The 25,023-nt window shown below is 45.1% G+C and overlaps 1 protein-coding gene across 3 annotated transcripts in view; it reads left to right on the top strand.

The window, feature by feature from the left end:
• The window catches only part of ASTN1 (astrotactin 1), a 666,610-nt gene that overhangs the window by 516,960 nt on the left and 124,627 nt on the right, over positions 1-25,023 (top strand). For all 3 annotated transcript variants that reach the window (XM_086956551.1, XM_086956560.1, XM_086956570.1), the window contains 2 exons: positions 9,547-9,713; positions 16,118-16,312. In XM_086956551.1, coding sequence (XP_086812677.1) covers positions 9,547-9,713; positions 16,118-16,312 — 362 coding nt within the window. The remainder of the gene's footprint in view (positions 1-9,546; positions 9,714-16,117; positions 16,313-25,023) is intronic.

Raw genomic sequence — 25,023 nt, forward strand, 5'->3', positions numbered from 1 at the left:
CACTCTTCATGTTAAAAGAATAAGCAGCCATTTGTCAGAACACACAGCCTCACATGTGACCACTGTGATATGTAACATTTAAATGCATCTTTATTGCTTAGTCACCTTCTGCACTCCAGCATGGTTATTTTGGGGTGCTGCTGCACCCCACACCTCTACTTTCAGTGACAATGTTAGGGGCAAGGGTTGGAGGTCTGTCTTTTTTTTTGTTTAAGAAATTTTTATTAAGCATTGAAAAGTAATATAAAAAACATGTCATGAGAAGTTAGAAAAAAGTACATATGAATATAATAATAAATGACATCAATCCAGAGGAATTTATATAAGGAAAAGAAGGGTAGAAAGAAATAGAGAAAGGAAAGAAGGAAAGAGAGAGAAAGAAGAAAGCAGAAGAGAAGGAAAGAGTAGAGGAGAGAAAGAGGAGAAAAGGTAGGTAACCAGAGGGATCATGAGGGATGAAGAGCACGCGGTAAGGGAGAAGGATTAGAGGAAAGATAGGAAGTGAAGGGAAGCCATAACAGATCGGATTTAATTTTCAGAGGAACAGAGGTGGAGGAAGCAATAGAAATTCTGTGTTCATCACAAATGTAATTCCACCATGTGTGGACCGAGAGTTTTGAATTGTCTTTCCAATACGATAAAATAACTTTAAATGCAAGAGCAATAAATAGGTCTAACAATTTAGCAGAAGAGGGTGTAACAATATTAATATCTTCAGATAAAGAACCTAAAAATATGCGTAAAAAAGATAACGGGGAGGAAAGAGATAACATTTTCATACATATAGTCCAAACATCAGTCCAAAAAGATAAAACAGGGGAACATTCGTATAGTTGGTGTTGTAGAGTACCTGTAACTTTGGAACAAGACCAACATAAAGGAGAAGAGGTTGGAGAAAATTTATGAATAGTAACTGGGGTAATAACAACTCTATGATATACAAAAAGTAAGGATTGGGTAATGCGTGCAGCAACGGAGACTTTGAAAATCCTGGACCATAAACGATCCCACATTGCAATGTCAAGGGAGACATCAAGATCGGTCTCCCAAGCAGTCTCTACTTTAGATTTGGAGCGAACAGAAGAATTGGACAGTAAAAGTGAATATACAAGAGCAGCTTTAGGGAGTTGAGTTGAAAATAGAGGATAAAGTGGAGTGACAGGAGTGGAGGAAGAAAAAGATTCGGAAGAAAAAGGTAGAGAGGATAAGTGAGATTGAATAGCAGATGTTATAATAGAATATTCAGAGAGAAATGAGGAGGGTAAATTAAACATGTTTTGCAATATTGGAAAAGAAATAAGAGAGGAATCAAGAAAAAATTGATGTACAAACAGTATATCCTTTTCTTTCCAGTGTTTAAAATAGAACAATTTACCTTTATATCTAAGAAATTTGTTATACCAAACTACAGAGGATAAAAAACATTGCAGAGGGGAGAGAGTAGAGGAAAAAACATTTTGTAACAGAGATTGGGAATACTTCAAAATGGGATATTTGGATATAAAGGTACAATTTGACATAAAGGTAATATGCTGAAAGGAGAAATCTTTCAAAAGAGAGCGTTCCAGAAGAACCCACTTAGGGACAGGAGTATCAAGGAAGTTATAAGCCAAGGAGAAGGATTGTTTGATCAAAAAGGCAGAGTGGTATGAGCCAAAATCAGGAAACCGAACACCACCTTCATTTTTAGGTCGGATCAACTTATGTAAACCAATGCGGGGATGTTTATTATTCCACAAAAATGTTGTACATACAGAATTAATACGAGAAAAATAGGATTTGGGAATTTTGAAAGGGAGCATGGAAACTGTGTATAAAACATGAGGGGTAATCATCATTTTGATGGTGTCCAATCTTCCCCACCAGGACAGGAATAAGGGGGACCAAATTTGAAGAAGGGATTGAATTTTGCAGGATAAAGCATCAAAGGTTAATTTGAGGGTGTCCCTCAGAGAAGAAGAAAATCAGATACCAAGGTACTTAATTTTAGTGGGGCACCATGCAAAATCAGTGTTATTAAACATGTATTGAAAACACAGTGAGTTAAGGGGTAGAACTTCCGTTTTGGATAAATTAAGCTTATAACCTGATATGGAGGAGTACAGCTGAACTTCATTTAAAAAGGGTGGAAGGGAAGATTCGGGATTAGACATGTAAATGAGGACATCATCAGCATACGCTGATAATTTAGTTTCAACAGAGGAAAATTTTATACCAGTAATCTCAGGGTTGGAACGAATGCGCTGTAGAAAAGGCTCAAGACATAAAATAAATAATAAAGGGGAAAGGGGACAACCTTGTCTCGTGCCTCTGGTCAAAGAAAAGAATCTGGAAAATTGGTTGTTAACAAAAATACTGGCACGGGGGGATGAATAAAGGAGTTTAACTAACAATATAAAATTTGGGCCAAAACCAAACCAATGAAGGGTATGGAACATATATTGCCAATTAATACGGTCGAAAGCTTTCTCAGCATCCAGAGAAAGGGCTGCCAACGGGGCTTTGACATTTTTACTGTGAGCAAGGACATTGGAAAAAAGACGAGCATTATCAGCAGCGAGTCTACCCTTAACAAAACCGACCTGATCTGTGTTGATTAAGCGAGGGATAATGGAGTCAAGGCGAGAGGCAAGGATTTTAGCAAAAATTTTACAATCATAATTAATTAAGGATATGGGGCGGTATTTTTTACATTGGGAGTGATCCTTGTCAGGTTTGGGGATAATTACAATGAGAGCATCCAAAAAGGACCCAGAGGCTTTAGCATCCAAAATAAAAGAATGAAATAACTGAAGGAGTTTAGGGGCAAAAAAGGAATGGAAGGAGGAATAAAATTCGACAGGCAGACCATCGGGGCCAGGGGCTTTTGATTTTTTGAGAGAATGAATGGCCGTGGTAATTTCCTGGAGAGTAATTTCACGTTCCAAGTGGGAAAAGTCAACGGGGAGGGAAGGAGGTGAAGGAAGACCTTCAAAAAATGTTGTTAAGTTTGCAGCAGAGGGGTGTGTATCATCTGTGTATAGGGCTTGGTAATAGTTGTGAAATACTTCAGCAATGTCTTCATCGGAGGTAACCAGTTTATTGAGAGAATCATTAAAGATTGGACCGACAGCTTTGCGTTCTGACTTGATTTTCAAATAGTTGGCCAACATTTTCCCTGCTTTGTTCTGGCCACCATGAAATTTAGATTTTATTTTAAGGAGGGTGTGACAGGCTTCATTAGTGATAATTTTATTAAGTGCTGTTTTGGCAAGAATCAAGTCCTGAAGGGCAGAGGAGGATTTAGAGGTGAAATATATGTGTTCGAGGTTTTTAATCTGTTTAAGCTGATCCTCATACTTTTGCTTATTGAGCTTCTTTTTTGTAGAAACATAGGAAATCGTAAAAGCTCGAAAAGAAGCTTTAAAAGCATCCCAGGTGTTAGGAATGGAGGTATCAGCGGGGTTATTAAAGGAAAAGTATTCATTGAAAAACTCAGTACATTTTTTCATGAAAGTGGCATCAGATAAAAGAAAAGAATTAAATTTCCAACGACTAAATTTAGAGAGGCTAAGGGAAAGATCAAGGGTAGTATATACAGGAGCATGGTCGGAGATAAAAATAGAGCCAATAACAGATTTTTGAATGGAGGGAAGAAGAGACTTACTAATCATAATATAATCAATTCTTGAACGTGTGTGATGAACATTAGAAAAAAAAGTATATTCCAATAAATCAGGGTTACACACTTTCCACGAATCATATAAAGGACGTGAGGCAATGGCAGATTGAAAACTCTGATGAGATTTGTCAGGCTGAAATTTACTAGAAGACAACCGGTCTGAAAAAGGGTCTAACCATTGGTTAAAATCACCAGCTACTATAAAATCAGGGCAATCTATGGATGCAATGAGCACTTTGATGTCTTTCCAAAATTTGGGATCTGGGCGAACAGGGCCATATATATTCAATAAGACCATCGTCTTGTTGTGTATAACAACATTTGCCATTGCCCAACAACCTTCAGTATCATTTTGAGAGGAAATAATTTGAACATTTAAAGCTTTATGGAACAATATAGCAACCCCTCCTTTTTTGTTAACGGCAGGAGAAAACACAACCTGACCCACCCAATGTCTCTTAAGCTTAAGCGATTCAACGTCTGAGCAATGCGTTTCCTGAAGGAAAACAACCTGTGAATGGAATTTGGTTAAGTGTGACAATACCTTCTGACGCTTGACAGGATGACCAAGACCTCGAACATTCCAAGAGACAAAATTACACATGTTGGGAGGAGGGGAGGATGGGCGACAAATGGAGGCGACACATGGCAAGGAGATCACTACAGAAGGGAAGACAAAAAATAACAGTTAAACAGTGGATTCGTAGGACGCTCACCTTAAGAAAGCCAACAAGAGTCAAAAAATGAGGAAACAATAATCGGACTAATAGAGAAAACAGTAGAGACCACTTAGGAAGAAGAAAGCAAAGAGAAAGAGAGGAAAGAGAAAGGTAAGAAAGATACATAAAGACAGAAAGAGAGAAAGGGAACAGATCAAGGCACGAAGGCTTGATCTGAGAAAAAGAGAGTAACCAAAACATGTGAGACGAGGGTACACCAAAGAGAGGACATGTCCCACGAGCACACAGGATACGGACATTAGGAAAAGGAAAAACACAAGGATGTGAGGTAAGTATCTGACGAAGATAGAGAAGGAAGATAAATTAAGAGAAGTTAGATAGAATAGAATAACGGTTGTAAAAAGAGAGAACAAAGAAAGACATAAAAGCATTAGCTAGAAGTGTCCATAGTGGAAGGAGAAACACTTAGCAGATAGTCGCAAAGTTTCTGCGGATCATCATAGGACCTGGTGCGACCATTATGTGTGATCTTGCAGAAACAGGGATGTAGAATTCCATACTGAATGCTGAGCTGTCTCATCATGGGACGGAGGTTCAGGAATTCTTTACACCGAGCATTTGTAGCAAAAGATAGATCCTGGGAAATGAAAATGTTATGACCAGACCACTGGAGACGACGTTTGGCCCTGGCAGCCTTTAATACGGCCATTAACTCTGTGAACTCCAAGAATAGCATGATGATGCCACGTGGTTTGGAGGCATTGGAATTGAGGCGGCCAAGACGGTGTGCTCGTTGGATGTTGAGAGGGTGTGACGATGGTTGGAGTTCCAAAAGTTCCTGGAGAAATTTTCGAATAAAAGAGACCATGTCAGCCCCTTCCAAATTTTCCGGAACACCATAAACGCGTAGGTTATTTCGTCTATTGCGATTTTCCAAATCCTCGGTGTGAAGTTTGAGCTTGTGGATCTCTTGTTCCAATAATGGAATCTTAGTTGAGAGGTCTTGGACATCGCTCACTCGTTGTTCTAAATTCAAAACTTTATTTTCCATAACCACCCAGCGCTCCTCAATCTGTTGAAGTTTAGCATTAGTAGCAGACATAAAAGGTTGAAGACCACGCACCTCTTCAAGGATGGAGTCCAGTACAGGATTAGTCGAAGAGTTAATTGGGGAGGGCGGGTCATTTTTAGGCCTTTTAGGCTTGGTTCCGGTCTGCGACAACTTCGGCGAGGTAGAGACATTCGCCATGGTGCAGGGTACCAGAAGCAGATATGTCCAATAAAATTGTAGAGTGTGAACCGGACTGGAGATGCACAATGATGATAGGGGCACACAATGTGGCAAATATAAGGCGATGAAAAAAGGAACCGCCAAGTAACGCACTATTCGTCAGTGCGAAGACAACAAAAAGCCACACAGCACCGTAGAGGAGGCATCAACCAAGACCAGAACATGGACAGGGTGGTATAGCACAGTGCTAATATAAAGTCCCAGGCTAGAGGAGTAAAAGCCGGAACACAATAAGGCTTGTATAAACAGAGTAATGACAAAATGCAGGAGGCAGATGATCATGGGGAGCCAGGAGAGCAAGTGTCATGAAAAGACGGTGAGGCAGTCACCACATTGCCCTTATGTAGAAGTAGAAAACATCGCAGTCAGGATACTCAAAATGGCGGCCGTTTTACCTCAGAGGAGCTGTTGCGCATTAGACTTAAATAGGCAAAGTGCACAAAGTAGAAAGAAACTCTGAGCAGTCAGTAAAGAGAGCAGCACCATAATATTGTGTCCAGAACAAGCTAATGCCGGAACGAAAGGGGGATTGAAGAAGGTGCGAAGAGAAACATTCACGTCGGCGGCAAACAAAATGGCGGCCGTTTGTGATGAGACGTCAGAGAAAAGTTACCGTTGTAAATTTTCTGTGAAATTGCGCTCGTAGAGGCTGCAAAAGCGCTCCATTGTAGACTGTCCACCTTCCGACACTGCTGTATACCAAAAAAGCCGTCCGAAAAACGGCAGGAAGGGTCCTCATGGCATCCGCGGATCAGTCCGTAGCGGAGCTCACGGGAAAGACGTCCTCTGCAGATGGCGCGCAAGCCACGCCCCCCGGAGGTCTGTCTTAAAGAAGGTGGGTTTAATGTAGGCCAGGTTCTGGGTGTTTCAGCCACCGCCAAGGTCTGTGAGGGTTAGATACCTTTGTGCTGATTGGTGCTTGCGCTGTTACATGGCCCTCCCAAACTCCCATTTCAATGTTTCTACCTTCCCACGTCAGCTCTCAAGCCAGGCATACAAATCTCGAAGCAAACGGCAGAACACAAAAAACCGTTTGAGGAGAAAATGTAGGGCAAAAGCACTCGGTGTGCAATAAAGAATTATTTAACAATTACAGAGAATGAAAATGCGCTGAAGAGCTCCTGGGATAGAGAAAAATTATAAAGGAGTGGGGGTTGTTTGGGAAGTAGGCTGGAAGGAAAAGAAAGGGAGAGAACGAGTTTAAAAAATGAATGCTACATTTTTAAAATAACTGAAAGTCAGACTTGAATAAAGAAAAGGAAAGATGAAAATACTGTGTCAGTGATACTGGATTTGGAGATAATAAATTAGGGGTTTTGTCATAGCTTCTAAATGCACCCTTCAAGACTCTGTGGCACAGGCTTAGCTCTTTGTCTCCTCCCTTCAAGTTTTCCGACTTCCCTGGCACTCTCCAGCTGGCTGAGGCACTCACAGAGGACCACTAGAGAGGTCAGCTCTCTAGTGTCGCCTGGGCACCCCATATCCCCCGCCCCCGTCAGGGGCAGGGACTCTGGTTGGAGTCCCCCCCCTCTCCAGCCTTGTAGCGGCACACAGGAGGCGTCACTTCCTGGGCGCCCAGGACTTGGGGAGGGTATATATCCCTCCCCCACCATTTTGGCGATCTCTTTGATCGCTGTACACGCCCTCTCCCTCCCTACCGCTTACCCGGCGTGGTGGTGGCAGGAGGGGAGCAGAGAATATTGTAATGTTTTCCTTTTTCGCTGCAGGCGGAGTTACAGGGCAATCTGGAAGCAAAGGGGTACAGAAGGATACCTCTGCGCTGCACCATGGTGGGTGCCAGAACCAAATCCGAGGAGCCTCATGGGTGGGTCCTTGAAACCGTGTCAGCGCCCCGCTAGTCCTTCAGGCAGTTTTGGGCCTGAACAACCGGGGGCTTTGCTATGCTACGCTACGCCCTGAAAGGGGTGTGAATAATGTACCAACAGTCACGTGATCCGGGAGAGGATCACTAGTAAGGGCAGCATAGGCGGGGTTCGCCCCATTGCTGCCTGGCTCATCAGGTGGGCAGGCGGCCCAGTTTGTTGCCTGCCCTTGGATCGCCTGTAAGATAACCCACCTATTACATAACGGTGTATTTAATAAACCTGCTGCCACTTTACCCAAACCAAAAATGCGTTGTGTGTTTATTTATGGGAAATGTATATTATGTTGGGGGGTTGGAAAAGGATGCCAATGGCGATACTAAGTCAAAACATTTTCCAGTCTGTAGTTACCCTTGGGACACTGGGGAACCAAGATCTGGGTTTATGCGTCCTTGGGAATCCTTGCCCATCAGAACACTGCTCTCTTTAATTGGAGCTTTGAACAAAAAGTGTTGATATTGTGCCCACACTGGTCTTCATTATAATTTTGGGAATTTCCCCCAGAATGATAACTCTACCACTCACAATTCCATGTGTCCCACATCTTTGTACAAACCATTTCTCATTTCCAAAAGTAAAAAGTATTGCCTAGAACTATTGGGTTCGCAAACTCCAGACACGATAATTCTAGGCCCAAGATACACCAGACCCTTTTAAATGGGGCAGGGGTAGGAGCACAAACAAGGACCACCGACCCTGCAACAGCACCCGGAAGCAGATACACCTGAAGCTCACCCGGACCCCACGCCGTTCACCCTCACTTCCCCTCTCATTAGTACTTCTCATCTGCTCTGAGCAGGTGGAAAATGTCTGCGGATTTCTCACCAGGATCAAGAAGATGTGCACAAAAAGGACCCTGTATTACCAGATATGTGCAGTTATTCCGCATTCGGGGGAGAAACATTGTAATTGCCAGAATTTGTTGTGGGAACACTGTCTGAAATTGTAGATTGTAGTCTTCTGGTATCCCCGCACCATATTCCGAAGTACTCTTTCTCTTACTATTCACGCGCCTTTCCACCGCCCCTTCCACTCCATCCCTCCCCCTCCCTTCCACCCCCCCACCCCCTTCCCCATCCCCTCTTTCCTTCAGGGAACAGCAACCTCACACATCCATGACCACCCAGCATCCTCAATCGCCACCCCTTACATCTAATACTCTCTAGTTCCAACTCTGCCCCCTCCCCCAAGATGTGTTCTGTCTAAATTTACCCAGTGGCTATGAACAACGAAGAGCTTGGGTTTCTATACACAGTATGTACAATACCCTTTCCTTCCACCTCTTGCTACTCGTCCTCTACATGACCCCTTTTCCTCCCTCCCTTCTGTTCTGTGCAGTTTTCCTCCTTAATAGTTCACTTATACCTGTACTTTCAATAGTCGTCTGGGAGTCCGTCAAGTTGTGCATTTCTTATATGGATATGTTCATCCTCAATTTTCAATAAAGAATTACGAATCAATAATGATGGTCTGTGTGTTTAAATTCTCAAAGGGGTGGCGAGATGGGAATGTAGATATGGGGGTGGATTATTTTGGATGGTTTGTGTAGATCAGGAATTCAAAGCAGCTCATGAGGGTCAGATCCATGCTGGATTTTCACGATATCCATATAAGATACATTATCATACTATGGTTGAAAATGTGAATCAATTACGTAGACTTTGGTTATCCTGAAAACCTGGCCTGGAGCCGCCCCGAAAAGACCAATGTTGACCATTCCTCCTTTATTACAGATCATTTTGAGAGGAATTTTGTCTTTCTATACCCTCCACCCAAAACAGTTGTTTAAACAAAATGGAGCAAATGCTTCATATATTTTAAGCATCTCTTTGTGGAGCTAACATCCCTATCTAAAGCCTTCATGGTGTTTATTTTCTGTATTTCCAACATATTTGCCCAGTCTTGTATGCCCCCTGCATGTAGCCTCTAAGTGAGCCTTTTCTTTATGCAAGGTTGGCTGAAGGTTATGCTCGGGTCCTGCTCACATGCCTTCATTTTAACCAATCACTGCTTTGTTTCTTGCCCTGGCAGTGCCCCTTGGGTCTCAGCCCCATGAAGGATGGACTAGGCTGCTATGACCGTCATGTTGGCGTGGACTGTTCGGATGGATTCAATGGGGGCTGTGAGCAGCTCTGCCTCCAGAAGACAGTGCCCCTCCTGGAGGATCCTACTCTCTACAACCTACTGATGTTCTGTGGGTGAGTACAGTGGGCTCAGGAGCACCCCCCTGAGGTTAGAAAGCACATTACACTGGAACGGGCACAAGAACCAATAATGCACTTGCCACATGGTGGCAGAAGAGGGGGAAATTAATTATGTTATGAGCCAATCAGGAATGAACGTCTGAGCAAGAAATGGCATGCTTGCACCAATTCTTTTGTTACCACTGTCTACTGAACCGTAACACAATCAAAGCATTTTAGGAACACTAAAGTGTGCACAAGTATGATTTTTCTTTATAGTGATGTACTGCAAGAAATAAAAAATGCTATATTGATTCCACAGTAACCTTACAGCCCATGCCAGGCCTATGTAACGCAGCAAACAACTCAGAGGAGTACAACTTTTCCGGAGCTGCTGAAATATGGGTGTCCTAGAACTAGAGGTCTTTTTAGCAGGGTCACTGGAATTATAAGGATATAGAGGGCCAATTATGTGGCAGGGTTCCCTTAACATTGCGGCAAGTAATTCAAATTATGACGCTTAATGCAGCACATTCTCTGGCAGTTTGATTTCACTATTTTCCCTAGGAAGGCCTTTGGGAAGGATGCCAATGGCTTCAAGTACATCAGATACAGAGATGGGCTCAGCTAAGAAATCCTGCATGTTTTTTTTGGGATAGACTAAACCTATCTCGGATAGGTAGGATTCCAATGCAGTGTGGTCAGTCCCTAACCTGAAAGTGTATAATGTGTTGAAATGCACCAGGAATACGTCACTAATTTCTGATGTTCTTAAAATTAACCTTCCTGCAGGGGATCGGAGCTCAGTGATGTTAGCCTTACTATAAGGGGGTCTGAGCAGTTGAGCTACAATTCTACACGGTCTTTCTCCCTCCCTGTATTGCTTTTCCATGTGATATTTGCCCATGCCTAATATTTCAAGGTCAGCAGTGTCTCTATAGTCAGCAAGCAGTCCTAGACAGGCCTGTTCGGTTTCCGGGTTGTGTGCTTGGGCTAAAGTGGCATCCAGGTCGGCAAGTTCACTCTCTAGCCTGAACAATGTGAAGCGTAAGTTGCAGAGAACACCTGCTTGTTTAGAGATGCAGACCCCACGGATGTATGCCTTGAAACCCTCCCATAGGACAGCATGGGTATCTACCGATCCAGTGTTTAAGGTGAAGAAGTCTTCAATTGCTTCGCGAACTTCGTGTTTAAAATGTTCATCTTCTAGTGCACGGCTCGGGAAGCGCCACAGTCTCTCGTATCCCTCTCGGCGGGGTATCTTTAGTGCTAGTAGTATCGGGAGAGGTCTGAGTACGTGCGCGGGGAGGAACTGTATCGCTTGGCACCAATTGGAGATTGTGGGGGATAGTGACCTATAATCAATTCTGGTTGAGGTGTTGTGATACCTCGTGTAATATATATATATGACTTGTGTGTTGGGTCACGTGAGCGCCATATATCAAATAGCGACAGCTGTTCGCATCAGGACTGCAGCTAGTGCGATGTTAAAGTCGCCTCCCATTATGATAGCCGTCAATTTCAATTTTAAAGCTGCGCTAATAGCGCATGGTAAAAGTCAGGGGAGTCCACATTTGGGCTATAAATGCATACTAGACATACCTCATGCCCCATCAAAGCCCCTTCAACAATGATATATTGGCCTTCTCTGTCGCGTACAACTGAGCGCAAGCTGAAGGAGAGCTTTTTGTGTATTAAAACCGCAGTGGCCCGGGCGTAATTGCTGAAATTACCTATGTGTCCCCCAGCTGGTGGCAAATCTGGTAGGGTCCGAGGAATATAAATTGGTCTCCTCCGGGAAGGCAATGTCGGTCTTCGGGCGCAGGAGATAGTGAAGGACCTGGCGCTTCTTGCGGTTATCATTGGGACCACGGACATTCCATGACATTATGGTTAGATCTGAGAGCCCACTAATGTTACCTAGGCTGGCCATTTCGGGGTCGGGGGAATATCAGAAAACCACTTAGCAATATTACAATAGGAGTATTGACTGTGATCAAGCATGAGACTAACCAAACAAGACATGTCCGTTGCGATCGTCCCCCCTCCCACTACCCAACCTTACAACCCAATAAGTAAGGCAAACCCAACATATACAAATATCCAAAGAGTGTCAATTGCGACAACATGTAAATGCAAATAGCCCAGTAAAGGCACTTTCAGGGATCAAAAAGGGATACCTTGGTATACCTCAATGGGGGGAAGGCAACGCCCCTGCAGCACACCAGCATTGGGAAACAATAAATGTGCAATATCAACATCCCAAGTTCACTGATGATGATGGAAAAGATCAAGGGGGGGGGGGGGGGGTGATAGTACGAACCAGTTTAGCCATGACCAGTCCCAGAGAACAGCTCCATGCTGGCTTTCGATCATCCGTTCTGTGATAAGGAGGGCCCAGCGCTGTTGGTTTTAGATGGAGCGTTATTTTTGTGCTTGTGGCAAAATTCTAAGACTTCAGTGGGGCTGTCAAAGATGCAGGCTTTACCCTTTACCTCAACGCGCAATCTTGCAGGGTACAGCATGCCTTAATGGAAGCCCAGATTCCTGAGTGTTGCTTTCGCGCCATTGAACTTGCGACGTGACTCTTGAACCTTTATTGTGAAGCACAGGTATAAGGTCAACTTGGAGCCCTGCCAAATGGTGTTGCCGCGTTCACAGCTCAGACGCTGGGCTGTGTTGCAGTCTCTGAAGTTCATAACCCTAGCAATTATGGGCCTGGGAGGACAGCCTGAGTTGGGACACGGGCCCAGAGTCCAATGGGCAGGTTCCACCACAAAACCTGACGTGAAGGGGTCCCTCCCGAACATATACAACAGCAAAGACTCTACAAAGGTGTCCATACGACTGTGGCGTTAGATTCCAGCACCTCTAGGATGCGTAGGTTATTCCGTCGACTGTACGCTTCTAAATTTTTGTTTTTTATCACCACCTCTTTTAGGATACGCTCTACTCTTTCTAAGCGCTTGAGTGATTGGGCCGCGCCATCTTCGAAGTCGGATATGCAGGTTTCTGCGATGCCAAGCCGCCGGTCAGTGCCTGTATTTGGACACCGAGGTCCGAAAGGTTTTTGTCCAAGGCATCGAACCTACCATCCAAGGCCTTGAATCCTGCTCTCCTTTCTTGAAGCAAGGAACTACTTTGATCCCTGGGCTCTCCGGCGGGTGTCACCTCTCGTCTGCCTTCCACCATAGTGGTGTCTGCCTCTGGGGCTGTCTCCGCTATTTTTCAACGGGAGGGTACTCTGTTTCGGATCTTTGCAGTCCATGCCGCACTTTTCTTGAAGAGTGTGGGCCATTGTTTTAGCCGAGGCGGGTCACTGCTGTAGGGAGGCTCGCTATGCCTACTCCATGGGAATGGTGCAAAGGTTTTGCTATTTTATGCCTGAAGGGTGGGGCGACGCGGTCACTGGGGAGAGGGCGGCAGCTTCTTGGAACAGTAGGGACCCCAGACAATTGGGAGGCCCGCAGTAGCACCAGAGACAAACCAAGGATGGGCGATGTCAGGGTGGTGCTCTCGTCAATGTCAGGCAGGAGGTACCTGGTCCGTGGCCCACTGTATGCAAGAGCCGTTGGTCCCAGAGACCATGTGCCAGCAGGGACCAGTGCTAGTGCAGAGTTTCCGTTGTTGTGCGTCTGATCACAATGGAGCTGGCTGTCCCTACTGCAGGTTAGTAAGACTGGCTGGGCACAGGGCTGGAGGGTGCACAGGCCAAAGACAGGCCAATTTGTCGAGGGTGGGGGAGGCATCTAGGCGCTGGTGGCGTTGTACCCCACTGATCTCCTCCAGCGATCCCAGTCTGTCGACCAGATCGTGCTCAGCGGGGTCGCGCGGGCCCTATCTCTGCGCTGCCATGTGTAGCGAGGTGGGGGACACGTTGTCTTTGTGCTAACGATCGAATGAATCGCTGCACCGCCCGCCTTATATTAGCTAAGTATGAGGGGGGCAGAGGGCACCACCCGGCACACTCAATGCACCACGGATCCTCCCTTAAATCGCGTCCGGTCCTCTGTGTCTGTTTGCCACTATCGTGTGCCGGCCGTATCAGATCCGCGCCGCCACCATTTGCAGTAATCCGCCCCGCGGCAGTCGGGACTTGGAATCGCTGTCTTCCGTGCGGCAATCAGTTGTCTGGAGACGATGTTAGGGGCAGGCAACTTTCATGCTTCTGGATGTTTCCATTTTCGCTACGGTGTGTTCGAGTTTAATGGGGGATAATTGCAGATTTGCTGGTGTAGCCGGTGGAGCTTCAATGCCGTGCTGCCATTTTGGTCCACGGCTTGGCCACGCCCCCACAGTAAATCTATACTTATCTATTTGCACTTACCTTCTTGATATTTTGCTCCTCAATATTTTTGACACAATTTTCTGTACACACATTCGCCCACATGCATCATTGTAAGGTTTTGCGATTCCTTATTTGCGATTTTTAGGGAATCGCAAATAAGGAATCGCAAAATGGGATGCATGATTTTAATCGCATAATAATTGCGATTCGGTAAAAATCGCAATTTTTACCGAATCGCAAATATTATCCGAATTCTAATTTGCGATTTCGCAATTCCCATTGATTCCTATGGGCCAAAAGGCCCGTAGGAATCAATGGGAAGGCAGTGACATTTTGCGAATTTCAATTAGCGATTCGCAAAATGCTAATGCATTCCATGGGTGCAGGGGGGGGGTCCAAAGGACCCCCCCCTTCACCCCTGAAATGTATTTTAAAGTGCATGTTTCACACACACATGTCCTAAGGAAATGTGTGTCTGTAACATGACAGTGTTTAAAATGCAAATGTGAGCATTTTAATACTTTTTCGCAAATTACCACGAGGTTCACCCTCGTGGTAATTTGCACCCCCTAATTGCGAATTCGCAATTTTAAAAACAATCATGCATTGCTTTTAAGGAATCGCAAATTTGCGATTCCTTAAAAGCAATTGCATTTTTGGAAATCGCAAAAATAGCGAATTTCACAAAAATGCATGATGCATCCCAAAAACGTATTTAGGAATCGCAAACGGCCGAATTTACCGATTCGCACCGTTTGCACTTCCTAAATAGGTTGATGCATGTGGCCGAATATTTTTTGTCTTCGATATACACAAGGCATACACATAAGGTAGGAGAATATTGCTTCGAAAACACAGTTAAAATGTTTTTTATTAATACAACAGCAATTCTGAAACCTACCAATAATTGCAAAGGTCAGAGTTAGTGTACTTGAGATAGAGAATGTATATATACATGGGTTTATATTGATCACAGAGCACTGTGATCAATATGTTCATCAAGATACATGAGAAAAAACCGACCAGCACCACCTGGAGTTATGGAAGAGGCAGTTATCTTAAGATATCTTTTGAACGTATTGAGAGAGAGTGCTTTAGTGGTTCCTTTTTCTGAACAGCGGGATTTTTATGGAAAGAATACATCTGCACCCCAAATTTTCCATACCACCAGGGCTTATTAGGTTTGCTATCAGACAACTAGGGTTGTTCATTTGAAGACTTTTGTAGGCAGTGCTCACTGTTTTAAAAATATATGTAGATTCTCCCCAGCTATGAATCCACTAAAGGTCTGATAACTAACATCTGTCAGGCATTAAAAACATCAGAATGACCTTTATGAAAACTCTTGAAGAGGAATGATGGAAGGGAACTAGAGGCCCATAGGAAGGAATGGGAAGTTATTCTCAATTTGCGATTCGCAATTTGCTAATTGCAAATTGAGAATCATTTCAAGGGTGCAAGGGTGTCTTAAGGACAGCCTGCTGCACCCCTGAAATTTACATGTGTGCGCATATGGCACACATACATGCCCTAAGGGCATGTATGAGCGCCACATGGCGCCTTTACAAATGCCAAAAAGTGCATTTCTAAAAAAAATCGCAAATTACCACCAACTACTAGTTGGTGGTAATTTGCGATTTCTTAAGGGAAAATCGCTAAATTGAAATGCTTGATGCATAGCATTTAAGGAATCGCAATTTGCGATTCCTTAAATGCTGACGCAAAGTTAAGGAATCGTAAATTTTGCGATTCCTTAAATTTGCGATGCAATTTCAATGATACATCGCATTTCCCGATTTTTTTGTCGCAAACGCTGCTATTTTGCGAATCGCAGCGTTTGCGAGAAAAAAATCGTTTGATACATCTGCCCCTAAATTCCTCCACTTCACAGGTGCACCAATGAAAATGCCGCCAAATTGTAAATAAGGCTAATGGATGTCATACTCATGATCAGGGTGGCCACAGTAGGGTTCCTATAACCTTCCCTATATGACTTTGTTTAAGTTGTTCTGCCATATTTTAGCATTGATAGGACTGAGGTAACATTATACTGTTTGACCAATAGTAGCACATGCATGTCTCTGGCTAAATATGTATTTTGGCTTATCTCGCCCTTTTCATAACGTCCTAGCTGTATCGAGGATTATAAATTGGGCCCCGACGGGCACTCCTGCCAGCTGGTGTCTGAATCCTGCCCTCCTGGTGGAGACTGTGGCTTGAGCCCTGATCTGCCGATGAACACAACACTGTTCGGAGAAGTCTTTTTTGGGTACAACAACCACACCAAGGAGATAGCAAGCGGGCAAGTGCTGAGGGGCACCTTCAGGTGAGTGTCACTATCACCCCCCTGCCTTTCATACCCACTATAATGATATGCTATGCAATGTTCTGCTATACTTTGTGATAATATGTATGGAAAAGCCTTTTTGCAGCTCTCAGAATCAGCAATTAAAAATCCGCTCATAAGACTAAAAAAGAGCTTCTGTCACTCTTCCTGTCCCAAAATGTGCACTCATCATAAACTAGTAGCCAGACCTAGATGAATAAAACAAGCTGGCACATTGTTCAAAGCTAACTATGTGAGAAAGTTGCTAAGCAGGGCTAAGGGAGTTGACAATCATAATATTCTTTGATATTATTGGCACTTTTGGGCATTGCTACAAAAGTTATTATTATTTTCTATGAGGGATGATTTTTCTCTTCATTTTAGCTGGATATTATCCGGTTTGACGGATCGGGGTTGGGAAGAACTGACACTTTGTAAAAGAATCAATGAAAATTTTCCTGAATTTAACAAATGTAGTTCTCGTCACCTGTAGCCCTTTCACAGATAGGATTTCTTTGCGTTTCCATGCATTTCTATCATGTATTTATATGCCATAAGGTCAGTCAAGTATTTAGGAGTTTTACCAAAAGTTAATGTTTCATGATGCAGCATCTTTTTGTTAGTTGTTTCCACCACCCCTCCCCCTTTTCGCTGAATTAACTATTCCTCTGATCTTTTCAGCTTTCAACAGAGATCATGATGAAAATTGATTTGCGAAAACAAAGCAGCCATATTTGACTAGTCGAGTGCTATGAAAGTGCTCAAATGCTGCCTTATGTTATGTGATCACAAAGGTGATATACTATTGCATCCATCTTCCATTCCCTAATTTGAGGAGAACTTACGTTTCACTATTCTATAAACTGTTCCTGGTCTCTGGTGCCTCTTCTTTTTATAGGAGGTCACAAACTGACACTCTCTCTTCTGAAATATCGCCAAACTATGGGGCATATCAGCAAGGGCCTGCGATAATTATCGCACATCGCTTTTTAGCGCGAGGATAATTATCGCAGGCTACCGCTGGATTCTAAGAAAAGAAGATAACAAGCCACTTCAGCGCTCCTGTTTGTGTTCAATTAGTATATACCATAGAAATTCATATGGCTATATTCAGAGTCCAAACCCGTTATAGTGTCTAGTGTTAGTCCATAATCATAGTTTATATAGTGTCCAGTATTTGTATTCATACAACTCCAAATTCAGAGATCCAAGTCAGGTTGCATTCCTCCAAAGATTCTTTTATTAAGTATCAATAGTTTTATAACAACTTTGCAGCTCACACCGCCGACACATGTTTCGTCTCACAGAGACTTTTTCAAGGCAAAGAAAAGGAGATGTGCGGACGACTGTTGTCAAGCGACCACGGTATTGCGGCGGGAATGTATCACCTGGTAGTGTCTCCTCACAATTGATAGGGGATAGGTTAACGAAACCTTCCTTCCTATCAATATAAGTATGGCTGTTATGTCAGTTCATCTAATGTTCAATTGAGTTGCCGTTGGCGCAAAGATTTGTAGTTTAGTAAAACAAAGCTTGGCGGGTAGTCTCTCCTGGTAGTTAGAACGAATTTGTGGTGAACAAGACCATGATAAGTCTCTAGCGAGTCGAATGTCGGCCGACTCCGTAACTGTAGTCAAAACGCCAATCACAGAGATAGCGTGCTATCAGCAACGCTTATTTCCCAAGCGATAGGAATCCATGCGTTAGCTGGAAAACAGTGTGATTATCGCTGGAAATCCAGCGATAATTGCACTGCGACCAGCGATACCTTGCCGATAGGGCAGGTTGGTTTTAGCCATGTAATCCACCTCCCATTGGATTACATGGCTAAGTCAGATTACAAGCAGGCATTTTATTTTATTTTATTTATTTTGAAAGTTTTATATAGCGCGGACAAGATCCTTGCGGATATCAGAGCGCTTTACACAGAAGGGGTACATGAGGGAGCATAGTCAGACAGGTAAATCAGATGAGCAAACAGTACATCGTCAGACAGGTAAATCAGAAGGAGCAAACAGTACAATCAAGTAAATCATGCATAGGGTGCAATATGAGCTAACGATCGGTGCATTAAAAACAAGTAGAAGTATAATACTGCAATAAAAGGCATACATTCGCTAGTTGATAATAGTCTAAAGAGGCCATTTCTTAGGGTGCTATATGAGCTAACGATCGGTGCATTATAAACAAGTAGAAGTATAATACTGCAATAAAAGGCAGACACTCGTTAATTAATAATAGTCTAAAAAGGCCATTTCTTAGGGTGCTATATGAGCTAACTATTGGTGCATTAAAAGCAAATGGAGGTATGAAACTGCAATAATGGCAGACATTCGCTAATTAATATTAGCCTAATGAGGCTTTCTTAGGGTGTGTTCAAGTAGTGAGAAAGACTAGTCCAAGATGGCCGACAAAGAGAGAGAGAGAGAGACCAGTCTAAGATGGCAGCCAAATTGTAGGGATTACAGAGTTTGGTTTCCCTTTCTACTCTGGGAATGTCGAGTTAGTCCATCTTCCATGTTGATTGAGGGGGAGAGCAGAGTTCAGCTTCTATGCTGCTAGATGGTGGCTAATCTCTGTTTTGCTGCTCCCTGACCGCGTTGGTATGTAGCTTCATGGTCATCTGGTGGGCAGGGGGGAGATTTATGGTTCCAGCTTTATGGCCCCAGCCAGATTAGCCAATGGAGAGTGAAAAGCCCGCGAAAATACCAGTCACATAAAGATATCAGTTTAAAAGTCCGGGCAAAGCGTAAAAAACCTGCATGAGTGTTTAAGATGATGGGATTGCGAGTAGTTGCCCTTCGAGTCGCCCCTGAGGCTGTTCAAATAGTTTTGTGTGCTGTATTCCAGGCAGAGAGTGAAAAGACCTGCATGGGTATTTGGGTAAATAGCTCTGCGTGCAGTTACCTTACAAGTCACCACGGACGCTGCTGCTCACATCAGACTTCTCCCTAGTTGCGCAGTGGTTGCCCCCCAACACACAGGCAAACAGGGCATACCGTCACTGTGAGGGGGGAGGGGGGGGGGGGAAGCCTCCCGCCAAAATGCCGCCCCAAACATCCAGACAATGGCACACCGGAGCCGTTCCAGATGCCCCCCGTTCCGTACTCACCGAACCACTGGACGGCGGGGGGGGGGGGGTGGAGGCCTCCCGTCGAAGCACTACTGAAGACACACCACAGGGTACACCGGAGCCGCTCCAGACGCCGACCGCTCCGTTCTGAAAGAATCCTTGGGAGGGGGGGGGAGCGCTCGTTCACCCGCGCCGGCTCAGCCAGAGCCGACCCCCGTCCTCCCGTCCCCCACGACACCGATCGGTTGGGCACACCGGAGAATCCTTGAGAGGGGGTAGGGGGGAGCGCTCGTTCACCCGCGCCGGCTCAGCCAGCGCCAGCCAGCGCCAGCCCCCGTTCACCCGTCCCCCCCTACACCGATCCGTTGTCCGCAGGCAGGGCACCTCCGCATTCAAGAAGGCAGAGGAGTGCAGCCGCCCGACAGGATCCTCCCAGGCATCCCCAATGGATCCGACGACTATCTAAGGCGGGTCGGGCACAACTCAGCTCCAACCGTCCTGGGCTCCGGCGAGCTGCAGGGGTCACCAATTTATCCGCCAGGTTCAATGCAAGCGACGGCGATCTCCAGGCGTGTCGGGCCCCTGCGGTGACACGCCACAGCTCAAGTCCAGTCGACCTGGGTTCCGCCGAGGCTGCAGGCGTTCCAGCTGTCCCTGCTGCAGGTACTTGTTTTGCCTCAATAGTCCGATCACTTTTGCGATCAGTTACACGTTTCAATCCAGTTACTTTTTGTTACTTGTTTTTTGCCGAGGGTGGTGCGTGCTAACAGGGATAATTCCACGAACTGGATCCCAAGCACTCCGGAGCTCCGGGGCTCCGGACCGGCGCTCCTACCAGGAAAGTAGCGATAACTGTGGTTAGCGCTACTTTTCTTATCGCTCTGCTTGTTTGCGTGCAGCTTGATAATTGGAGAAATGTCAGTTAGCAACATTTCTCCAGTTATTTTGGCATGGAACGACCACTTTGCAGCTCATTAGAGATGCAAATTTGGGCGTTGTTGTAAGGGGCGCTAAATCAACAAAACACGCGATAGTGTGTCTTTGCTGATAAGGCGTTGAAATTATCGCCGCTTTTTGCTCGAAAACGGATGCAAAAGTTTATCTTTTTAAAGTGATTTTATTATAATGTACTGATTGGAGGAAATGTGTATAGATGTATGTTTTTAAAGAATGTTATTTACAAAATATACAATTGTGACTTCACTTTTTTATAGAGCACCATTCAAAGCACTAAAAATAACAAGTGTTGCAGCCTGCCAACTCACACAGTGCACCCTGTGTCACATGATATCGGCTCCCTGCACACGCTCACCCGGTGAGAAGCGAATATCACACGTTGGCAGGGAAAGCAAGCCAGAAGCCACTGTGCAGAGTGTATTTCCAGCTTGGCTTGGCTTTTGAGGCTTTGAACAGCCGATGTGTATTAATGGATGTGACAACACCCCAGGACATTGGCACCAGCCTCAGTGTTTGGTTGGGAGAGGGGCAAAAGTACTTGACAAGAGTCCTCCCAGCCCCCTTCTCACACTGCGATATGTGTTTTTAGTTGTCAGGTCTGGTGTTACTATCAGTCTATTTAAAAGTACTGCTGAACTTATCAACATTGGAAGGATGGGAGGTTGAGTTGGCCTTGCCTGGGTTTGCACTTGTGACCGTCAGATTACAGCATATCTCAGCATGAAGTTATATCCCTAGGCCATTCTGCTGGCTCAGATTAAATTAACCATTTGTACCTATTAAAGCTGCATAGCTTTACTGGTGATGTACAGGATGTACACTCCCTGTTAAGAACTAATCAATGCGTAATTTATGGCAGTGGTGAAAGGTGGTGAGCACCAGGACCTTTTAGGGAGTCCAAGACCAGTGCTTAACGTGAGCTGGTGGTTTCCGATATTCGCACCGGCACGTGTCAACACTGGCACTTATTCAATCTCCCACATGGTGGCGATACTTGTTAATTTCAATCAATCAATCAATAATCTTTATTTCGATTATATTAAACCATAAAAGATTACATACAATATAAAACAACCATAAGACAATTCTTTCAATCCCTCACCCATCCATTCCGACATAGTTAAAAAATAGTCATCAAAGTCCCAATAGAGGTTTTTCCTAGTAATTAAAACAATAAATATGGTTTTAAAGTCTAAAATCGTGGAATGTCCATCAAGAATGTCATTTTAGCAAAATTACAATTTCACCTATTCATTTAAGCACAATTTTTGCATGATATTGTTTCTTTGTTAAAATATATTTAAAACTATCAGCATTACGTACAAGGCCCATGTCAATACCTTTTGAAAGTTATTATTGATCTCTTGCCCAAGATTAATCACAAAAGTAACTAAAACATAAAACCCCTTCTCCTCCTTATTAGGTCTACACAGAAAAGGTATCTGCTTATGCTAAACAAAATAGATTGGGTAGTATCCGTTTGCAATATTCTTTCCGCCTCACTGCAACGTCTAAATTCCAAAAGGCGACAAATTGGTTTGATCCATTTTCTCCTAGCATGGATGTAAGCAGGGAAGAAGAATAGTATGTGTACTTCATTCTCTTTGGCACCTGTATTGCAAAGTTCACAACTACCATCGTTTTCCTTTCCTATGTTACACACCCATTTTGTAGTGTTTGCATTAATTTGCAAAATACCACAACACAGAGATTTGGCTAGACCTGGTAAAATTTCATTCATAAAAGACTCAAATTTACTGTTTGGTTTCATGGAAAGATACCTCAAGGATAGGGTGCCTAGTTTAGGGTTGTGTAACCAGGAGTTTTGAATAAACGCCCAGTAGCTTAATTTTAACACTTTTTTAGAGCTCAAAGTCAAGCCTTCTGGGTTCTCGCAAAAGTGTCTCAGCCCCAACTTAGTAAACCAGCACAAACGAGCACAACAATAGTAGTTTATTAATTTAACATATTTTAACAATGAATAATGGCTGCTGCCCAAGCTATTCTTGTAGCTTTGGGACCTGGAATAGTCTGAATTGTCACACTTGTAGGAGAGTGATGGTTAGTAGTTGTGTTGATACTGTCATGGCCGAAGCTGCAGTGCCCTCTTGACGAGGGCCCCAACACTTTTTTTTCTTTTTTTTTACAAATTAAGCACTGTCCAGATCAGTGGCGTCACTAGGGGGGTGCGGGGGGTGCGGACCGCACCGGGTGACACCCTCACATGGGGGTGACACCATCTGGTTGCGCCCCCCGCCCCAACAGCAGGCCCCTGTACATGGCACCCCCTGCACCGCACCCGAAGGCCTCGCAGAGACTCGATCCGCTTTAAAAACAAAAGCGAACCGAGATATTTTCTCACCTATTCGAATTAAAATGTTCTCATTAGATAAAGTTTGAAAATTGTAGTAATGAGGGCCCCCCGCCATTTATATGGAAAAAGACACAGTGCTAAAGAGGGGGGGCCGGGGAGGGGGGGGGGTATTAACCGCTTGGAAATTAGCTTTTACTTTAGCTGTTACATATCGTAACATTCTCACGTCTACAAACTCGCTGGTGCCTTGTACACAGATTTCTTTTTGCATCTTGAAAAGCTTTAAAAGAGAAATCACATGAAAGCGGCAGAGAGTGTAAAAACCCCCCGGGTTTAATGTGCGAGAGAGAGGGAGCTAGAGGGGGTAAGAAGACAGAGAGAGAGAGAGTTAGAGTGAGAAAGACAGAGAGAGAGGGAGCTAGAGTGAGAAAGACAGAGAGAGAGGGAGCTAGAGGGAGTAAGACAGAGAGAGGGAGACAGAGGTAGCTAGAGGAAGTAAGACAGAGAGAGAGAGAGGGAGCTAGAGGGAGTATGATAGAGAGAGAGGGAGCTAGAGGGAGCAAGACAGAGAGAGAGGGAGCAAGACAGAGAGAGGGAGCTAGAGGGAATAAGAGAGATGGAGGTAGAGGGAGCAAGACAGAGAGAGAGGGCGCTAGGGGAGTAAGACAGACAGAGAGAGAGGGAGCTAGAGGGAGTAAGACAGCGAGAGAGGGAGACAGAGGGAGCTAGAGGGAGTAAGACAGAGAGAGCGAGAGAGAGAGGGAGCTAGACAGAGACAGAGGGAGCTAGAGGGAGTAAGACAGAGAGAGAGGGAGCTCGAGGGAGCTAGACAGAGAGAGGGAGCTAGAGGGAGTAAGACAGAGAGAGAGGGAACTAGAGGGAGCTAGACAGAGAGAGGGAGCTAGAGGGAGTAAGACAGAGAGAGAGGGAGTCAGAGGGGGCTAGAGGGATCAAGACAGAGAGAGGGAGCTAGACAGAGAGAGGGAGCTAGAGGGAGTAAGAGAGAGAGAGAGAGGGAGCGAAAGGGAGTAAGACAGAGAGAGAGGGAGCTAGAGGGAGTAAGAGAGAGAGAGGGAGCTAGAGGGTGGAAGACAGAGCGAGGGGCTAGAGCGAGTACGACAGAGAGAGAGGGAGCTAGAGGGAGTAAGACAGAGAGAGAGGGAGCTAGAGGGAGTAATACCGAGAGAGAGGGAGACAGAGGGAGCTAGAGGGAGCAAGAGAGAGGGAGCTAGAGGGAGCTAGACAGAGAGAGGGAGCTAGAGGGAATAAGACAGAGAGAGAGAGGGAGCTAGAGAGAATAAGACAGCGAGAGAGGGAGCTAGACAGAGAGAGGGAGCTAGAGGGAGTAAGATAGAGAGAGAGGGAGCTACAGGGAGCTAGAGCGAGCAAGACAGAGAGAGAGGGAGCTAGAGGGAGTAAGAGAGAGAGAGGGAGCTAGAGGGAGCAAGACAGAGAGAGGGAGCTAGAGGGACCAACCCGGAGAGAGAGGGAGCTAGAGGGAGTAAGACAGAGAGAGAGGGAGCTAGGCGGAGCAAGACAGATAGAGAGGGAGCTAGAGGGAGCAAGACAGAGAGGGAGCTAGAGGGAGTAAGAGAGAGGGAGCTAGAGGGAATAAGACAGAGAGAGAGGGAGCTATAGGGAGCAAGACAGAGAGAGGGGGGGGCTAGAGGGAGTAAGAGAGAGAGAGGGAGCTAGAGGGAGTAAGAAAGAGGGGGCTAGAGGGAGTAAGACAGAGAGAGAGGAAGCTAGAGGGAGTAAGGCAGAGAGAGGGAGCTAGAGGGAGTAAGGCAGAGAGAGGGAGCTAAAGGGAGCAAGACAGAGAGAGAGGGAGCTAGAGGGAGTAAGAGAGAGAGAGGGAGCTAGAGGGAGTAAAAGAGAGAGCGGGAGCTAGAGGGAGTAAGAGAGAGAGTGGGAGCTAGAGAGAGTAAGACAGAGAGAGGGAGCTAGAGGGAGTAAGACAGAGAGAGAGGAAGCAAGAGAGAGTAAGACAGAGAGAGAGGGAGCTAGAAGGAGTAAGAGAGGGAGAGAGGGAGCTAGAGGGAGCAAGACAGAGAGAGGGAGCTAGAGGGAGTAAGACAGAGAGAGAGGGAGCTAGAGGGCGAAAAGGCAGAGAGGGAGGGAGCTAGAGGGAGTAAGACAGAGAGAGAGGGAGACAGAGGGAGCTAGAGGGAGTAAGACAGAGAGAGGGAGCTAGACAGAGAGAGGGAGCTAGAGGGAGTAAGACAGTACCTAGCACCGTACATTTCCGACAGAGGTAGTCCATGCGGTAAGTCGTGAGGGGGTGACACCATGAGTTACCCGCACCGGGTGACACCAACCCCAGTGACGCCACTGGTCCAGATCATTTTTATTATCATCATGCTTGAA

Source organism: Lissotriton vulgaris, chromosome 1_1, assembly GCF_964263255.1.
Source record: "Lissotriton vulgaris chromosome 1_1, aLisVul1.2, whole genome shotgun sequence".
Taxonomy (NCBI): domain Eukaryota; kingdom Metazoa; phylum Chordata; class Amphibia; order Caudata; family Salamandridae; genus Lissotriton; species Lissotriton vulgaris.